Source organism: Hyperoodon ampullatus (genome assembly GCF_949752795.1).
Source record: "Hyperoodon ampullatus genome assembly, chromosome: 9".
In the NCBI taxonomy this organism is placed as follows: Eukaryota; Metazoa; Chordata; class Mammalia; order Artiodactyla; family Ziphiidae; genus Hyperoodon; species Hyperoodon ampullatus.
In genome coordinates, this window is record NC_136922.1 from 11,218,610 (window position 1) to 11,226,089 (window position 7,480).

The window sequence follows — 7,480 nt, forward strand, 5'->3', positions numbered from 1 at the left end:
CCAGAAAATGGTTAGAGAGAAAAGATAAGGAAAATTACCACCTATAATTTTCTCTGTTTAAGCTTCTCTAAATGCCTCACTGTTATTTTTCAAAGGATCTCAAAAAAGTTACATTCTCAAAAATGGTTCATTCTTTCACAGTAGTTTGAAAACTGTTTTGAATCTCTCCCAATATGAGCATATACTCTTCCTGATTAGTCTTTCCTTGGTGAAAATAAAGAATAATTGATGACACAAATTTTTGATAAAATTGAATATCCTGTCAACTCTTAGTGATGTCTTATATTCTCTCCCTTCTTCTCCAAAGAAGTGCTGGCTTGTCAACAGTCCATAGATCAAACAAACACAAGCATCAGGTTTCTTGGAGGTGATGGGGTCCCAACAGGTAACCAGAGCATGGCAACAGGGAACCTGGCTCTGCAGTGCTCAGGGTCTAAGGAGGCAGGATATTGGGGTCCTGTTGTAGAGAAGTCCAAACACTGGACTGGGATTGATGGGCCAGGCTCCAAAGCCCAGGAACGAGGACCAGAAAGAGATAGGCAGAGCCTAACTCAACCTACTGGGCAAACTGCTACAAGAGTGACCCCCAAATACCGGCCAAGGCAAGGCTAAGGAAGGAGAGGTTAGGCACTAGCTTGGGGACTTGAAAGCAGTCCTGTTATCAGAATAGGGGTACCAAGGTGGTGGGGTGTTAGTAAAAGGATCACTGCCTTTGGGGAATACTGGAGCAAGTCAGAGCCTAGAGGAGCATAACTATTTTCAGTGTAATACAGATGACACAAGCATTACCTCGGCAGGAGTCGCATCATCCTGTTGGTGATAGTTGTGTTAGATAGATTGAGATACAGGACTCCAGGACAGCTCTCAGAGATGTATTTCATTGATTCATCCTGCATAAAAACACAGGGAAGAATCTTATCAAAGTCTAACAGGCTTTGCTCTTTCACCATTATCTCTCTAGTATCTCACTCCCTGCTCCAAAAAAGTATATGCAAGTCTTGGTCTCTTCATAGTCTTTGTTATCATTTATAAATCAAATTAAGTAGGGCTTCCCTGGTGGTGCGGTGGTGGAGAGTCCGCCTGCCGATGCAGGGGACACGGGTTCGTGTCCCGGTCCGGGAAGATCCCACATGCCGCGGAGCGGCTGGACCCGTGAGCCATGGCCGCTGAGCCTGCGCGTCCGGAGCCTGTGCTCCGCAACGGGAGAGGCCACAACAGTGAGAGGCCCGCGTACCGCAAAAAAAAAAAAAATTAAGTAGGAGGTGATGGCTTTGCTTGAAGGTTCATTACTCCCTCCCGTTCCCTTTCTTTGGAAATAAAGTCCCATTGCATCACAATGACACTTCATTAAAATCTGAACCCTTGCCAGTTCAACCCTTTAAGCTCGTGCCAAAGTGTCAAACACTACTGACTGGTTAGATACATGAAAATGATTAAAAATGGATCCATTTTTAAATTTACTAAAATCATTCTGAAAGACAGGATGAAACTCTTTCAACTGGACTTCATTAAAAAGTGAGTCCATATTTATACATGTATATTTATACAGAGGTGTGTGTGTGTGATTAAGTTTCTGTGGTTCTGTTACTGAAGATATTAAAACAGCTAAACAGACTTGCCCCAAATTTATGGTAAGTTTGAGATGTCCTGAAGTAAAATATAGGCTGCATACATGTTGGACATGAAATTCAATGCAGAGGGTCCTGTAGCGGAGAATATCAAAGATTCAGGGAACCCTCTCCCAGGGAGCTGAAATCCAGTACAAGAGAACAGTATGACTGCAACATGAGAAAGACAGAAAAACACAAGAGTGATTTCAAGCATGAGCCCTAAATTGACATTTACAAGACAGATGTGTTTCAAGCTTTGATTGCAATGGTGTGCTTCTTGTATTGGTAACTATTTATAAAATGTTCTAGAATGAGTAGCAGCGGGTTTGTATTTATTTAATGATTTATGAGTCTCCCCAGGAACACTGAAGAAGTCTGCTAGTTTTAAATATTTGTGGTACATTGTCCTGGAAGAATAGGCCTTTGCAGGAAGAGGTAAACTGGCACTAGGCTAGGAGATGAGGTTTGGGGAAGAATTCTGCATGGTCAATATGGCTTCCCCGAACTCCACGAAGGATGGCAAAGGTTTACTTCCAGCAGGACCATCAGTGCCTCACATTCTGTTCCTAGCTACTTCCTGGAATCATGAATATTAAAATAACAAAATCCTGTAGGTCAGAGCATCTTGCACATGGGATAAGAATTGGTTGATTTACCGGGGAAGCAAGCCGCACCTTAAAGAGAACACAAGGGTTTTTTTTAAGTTGTAAAACTATAGTTCTGTTGTCTAAAGGTTCTATGTGCCAATGACACATGAGAACAAGTGCAGGGCTTTCAATAAACACTGTACTCTTGCCACTGCATTCAAGATACCAGCAATTTTTCTAGACACTCCACCACCAAAATGTAGGATTTGGATATACATGTACAGATTAAAAAGTATACAGTACACTTTTTCCCAGCAGGAATGGAGAGAACAAACATAATGTGTGGCATTATAGTTCAATACAAAGAATCTATCTTCAAAAATGTTCATGGTGCCAATCAACCGTCAAAGTGATTGTGCACCTGGTGGAAGACACCAGCAAAACTGCAAATGAAATGGGACAAGGAGAAAGATAGAAAGCTGGTTTACACCCTAGAGAAGTGGCCACACAGATGAAAATATATGGGAGCCAGCAAGAGGAAGATGAAGTAGGCATTATGTAACATAGAATAATCTGATTTTCCCTTTGAGATGAGGAGGAAGTTCAAAGGAATTTTGTTCTCAATATTTAAAAGAACCCAAATTTCAATCCCCAAATGTTTGAGCACATAAATGCAAAAATTGTTTCAGTGTCTACATTGCAGGATGGTCCATGAATTTGTCCATGACGCACTCAAAATCTTTCCGCATGTAATATATTCATAAGGCAAGCTTCTTAGAAATCAGAGCTTTTTGAATGAATGTTACTCAACTCCTTAAATGTAAGCCTGTCTCTCAGTCTTTGTCTCAAAGGGAAAGACAATAGTAAAATGTAGCTGGATAAAGTTATCAGCCCTGTACATTATTAAACTCTAAAACTGGAAAAGACTTTGATGTTCACAAATTCAACACAGATGGAATTCTTTTGACTTTCCTATTAGAAAGCCAAATTAAAGAATATGATCTTTTATTCAAGTGAGAACTAAAGCTCCCTGAGGGCAAGAACTGAAACTTAATTCATCTTAAATTCCCTAGAAAACCTCTATTTTATAACATATAAGTTCCCTATATATCTTTATATATAAAGATAAATATATCTTTAACATAGTAGGTGCTAAAAATATCCACAGAAAGAATGAAATCGAGTAGAAATCTGAAAGAAAGAACTGTTAATGATGAGGCTGGGTAGGTAGCAAGGAAGAGCCAATTCGCGAAGTCTTTTCACCTGTGCCAAGGGGCATGGACTTCATCCTGGAGCTGGTGCTTAATGAGGAGGGGGAAGCAATCAGGCTGTTCATTCTTTTCCCTCCTCTCTCCAAGCAAAGAGCACAGCCGGAGCAAAGGCAAAACAGCAAGAGGAGCTTGGTGCATGCAGGAAAGAAAGCATAGCAGCTTGTGGCTGCTGAAACTTAACGTGCATGTAGGATTTATAAGAAGATGAGGCTGGAAAGGGAGGCAGAGACAAGACGACCGAGGGTCTCCAAGGTACAGTAATGTTAAAGAGCTTTGTCTCTATCCAATAGTGTAGATGATAAGTGTGTGTATAAATGATGGCAGATGGTGGTGAAGTGGTCAGATCTGCCTTTAAGAAGGAATATTCTGTGTCCACAGGGTGTAAGACAGATTGGAAGTAGAGGAAAGCCTGGAGACAGGGACCAGGAAGGAGTTGGCTAGAGTTACATACTCATTTCCATCTTCTTTGGCGCCACAGTTGATAGCCATGAAGACTTATAAATTGAGCCTATTGTCTCTGCTGGGGCCCAATTTTTTCTGTCTCATGCACACATGGCCTTAAACATAAATATAGTTCATTTTTGTCTAATTGTTGAATAGTTTCCACTTTCCAGAGACTCCAACCTTGGACAGGAATAATAAGAGCATTACATAAGTTGGATAAAATTTCTTGCCAGTGTTTAACATAGTTTGCTTTTCTCCATATTTAATCCTAAATGAGCACACAGGCATGTATTTTGGCAGAATCTCTGTGTCTTAGTGCTCCAGTGGAGCAAGTCTGAATCTATATAAACAACAGTAAAATAAGCTTCTTATACTCACCGTGAGCGTTGGACAGTCAGAGACATTCAGCTCTTGCAAGTTTCTACAGAGGCCTAAATCAAACAAGTTACACATTATTAAACACCATATTACAAATGTTTAAAGTTTTTCCATCCTACATTCACTGCTGTGTATTCATCAGAAAACAAACAAAAACCCTGGCAAATAACTCGTTCCAAGTATATGGGTTCCTTTCCCCCCCAAAAAAATGATTTATTTTGGCTTTAAAATTAAAAAGTATGCACATGTTTATTATTGTTTGAGGATTAAAGAAGGAAGGAGGAAAGAGAAAACTACTATTTTGGGAAGAAACTGTATATACTTAGAGCTTTCAGCTTTGAAGCACTTGAAGAAAACCAGTCTGCTTTTTTGTGGCATGACATTTTTGTTAATTTGGGGGGTTTTGTTTCCTTTTAACATTCAGACATACAAAAAAGTTGAGAGAATTGAAGAATTGTACAGTGAATGTACCCATCACCCACCCATATTCTACAATTTATATTTTACTATATTTGCTTTATCACATATCCACCTGCACATCCATCTCTGTGTCCCTCAGTCCATCTTAATTTTTTATGCATTTTAAAGTTGCAGACATCAGCACACTTCTTCCCCACAAATAATTAAGCATGAATATCATCATGCATAGTAATTAACAACATATTTCTATTTTAGGTTAGATTTACATACAGTTTACAACGAGTTGCAGATTGAGATGTGGAGAGTCAGAAAGGTCAAGTGCCTGATTAGTTCTGGAACCAGAGACACCTGCACAGCTTGTGATCTGGCAGGGGAAGCAAGACTTGTGTTATACAATCAGCTCTCTGGGTCTAGACTAACAGTAAGTAAAACTCCAAATCTGAGACAGAAGAGAAGCAGTGAGGGGAGGGGACATAAAACAGTGAATATGGGAGGAATGCTTGGGGCAAAGACGGGGAACGGCATTCTAGATGGAGGAGACCTGTACAAGCAGGCAACTCCAGGTAAGGGGTGATCCTGGCAGTCACACGGTTACAATGAATAGGAAACACATCTGCCAGTTATAACCAAAGAGCCCCACAACAGTAACAACAGAAATGTTATTAATTATAAATCCATTTCGAATATTTCTGTCTCTGCCAAGAATGAGCTATGTCCTAAGTAGTAAGTGCAAACCAAAACCAATTTCAGAATTTTAAAGATGAAAACAATTCTTCAAAATGTACAGCTCTTGACAGCAAAGGAAACCATAAACAAGACAAAAAGACGACCCTCAGAATGGGAGAAAATATTTGCAAACAAAGCAACTGACAAAGGATTTATCTCCAAAATTTACAAGCAGCTCATGCAGCTCAATAACAAAAAACAAACAACCCAATCCAAAAATGGGCAGAAGACCTAAATAGACATTTCTCCAAAGAAGATCTACAGATTGCCAACAAACACAGGAAAGGATGCACAACATCACTAATCATTAGAGAAATGCAAAGCAAAACTACAATGAAGTATCACCTCACAATGGTCAGAATGGCCATCATCAAAAAATCTACAAACAATAAATGCTGGAGAGGGTGTGGAGAAAAGGGAACCCTCTTGCACTGTTGGTGGGAATGTAAATTGATACAGCCACTATGGAGAACAGTATGGAGGTTCCTTAAAAAACTAAAAATAGAACTACCATATGACCCAGCAGTCCCACTACTGGGCATATACCCTGAGAAGACCATAATTCAAAAAGAGTCATGTACCACAATGTTCATTGCAGCACTATTTACAATAGCCAGGACATGGAACCAACCTAAGTGTCCATCGACAGATGAATGGATAAAGAAGATGTAGCACATATATACAATGAAATATTACTCAGCCATAAAAAGAAACGAAATTGAGTTATTTGTAGTGAGGTGGATGGACCTAGAGTCTGTCCTACAGAGTGAAGTGAGTCAGAAAGAGAAAAACAAATACCGTATGCTAACACAAATATGGAATCTAAAAAAAAAAAAAAAAAGGTTCTGAAGCACCTAAGGGCAGGACAGGAATAAAGACACAGACGTAGAGAATGGACTTGAGGACAGCACGGGGAGGGAGGAAGGGTGAGCTGGGACGAAGTGAGAGGGTGGCATGGACATATATACACTACCAAATGTAAAACAGATAGTTAGTGGGAAGCAGCCACATAGCACAGGGAGATCATGTCGGTGCTCTGACCACCTAGAGGGGTAGGATAGCGAGGGTGGGAGGGAGACGCAAGAGGGATAAGATATGGGGATAGATGTATATGTATAGCTGATTGACTTTGTGATACAGCAGAAACTAACACACCATTGTAAAGCAATTTTACTCCAATAAAGATGTTAAAAAAAAATGTGCAGCTCTTGGAAGTCATCAGTAATACTTAAGGGAATAATAGATACCAAAAAATATAATAACTAAATTTATGAGATTATTAATATTTTTATAGAGTGGTTACCTGAATTCATGCAATTCAACAAATATTTATCAAGAACCTGCTATGTGCTAGAAACTCTACAGGTGCTGGAAATACAGCAGTGAACAAAACAGAGAAAAATGTCTGCCCTTATGAAGTTTACATCCTAGTTGAGGGAGAAGGACAATAAACAAAAGAAGCAAAATATCTGTTTTGACAGATGGTGATACGTGCCCTGGAGAGAAATAAAACCAGAAATGGACTAGAGGGCAACCAGCGAGTGGGAAGGGGTACTGCTTTTAAATAGAGCAATCAGAGAAGGTTTTGCTGAGAAGGGGACATTTAAGCCAAGATGTGCAGGAAATGACAAGGACAGTTGCAGTTTACCCTGAGCATTTCTGGAGCCCACATTCAACATGATTGGTGACTGGGAGACAGTAAAGGAAAGAAAAAAATAAGCTCAGGAGAACATTCATTGGAGCCCTACTCTTAATTGCACATCTCAAAGCTGTAAGGAGAATCCCTTTAATTTCTTGAATCCAGTTTCAGTTTTCATAATGCTAAGTCCTAACAGTGTGGAGTACTTCCCCTGGATCAGGCACTGCAAAGTGTCTGATGCACATGAGCCTGTTTCATCTTCCCAGCAATACTAGAGGTATCCTCAGTCCCACTTTACAGATGCTGGAGATGAGGTTAAATAATTAGCCTGAGGTCCCACAGTTCAGCAAGTAGAAGAGTCTTGATTCACACTCAGGGCCAAAACATTTAGCCACCAAACCAGGC

The 7,480-nt window shown here is 40.0% G+C and overlaps 1 protein-coding gene across 1 annotated transcript in view; it reads right to left on the reverse strand.

The window, feature by feature from the left end:
• Positions 1-7,480, reverse strand: part of FBXL13 (F-box and leucine rich repeat protein 13) — a gene marked incomplete at both ends in the record, with an annotated part of 183,443 nt that overhangs the window by 90,241 nt on the left and 85,722 nt on the right. The window contains 2 exon segments of the mRNA XM_079711473.1: positions 790-890; positions 4,291-4,343. Of these exon segments, the coding sequence (XP_079567599.1) occupies positions 790-890; positions 4,291-4,343 (154 nt within the window).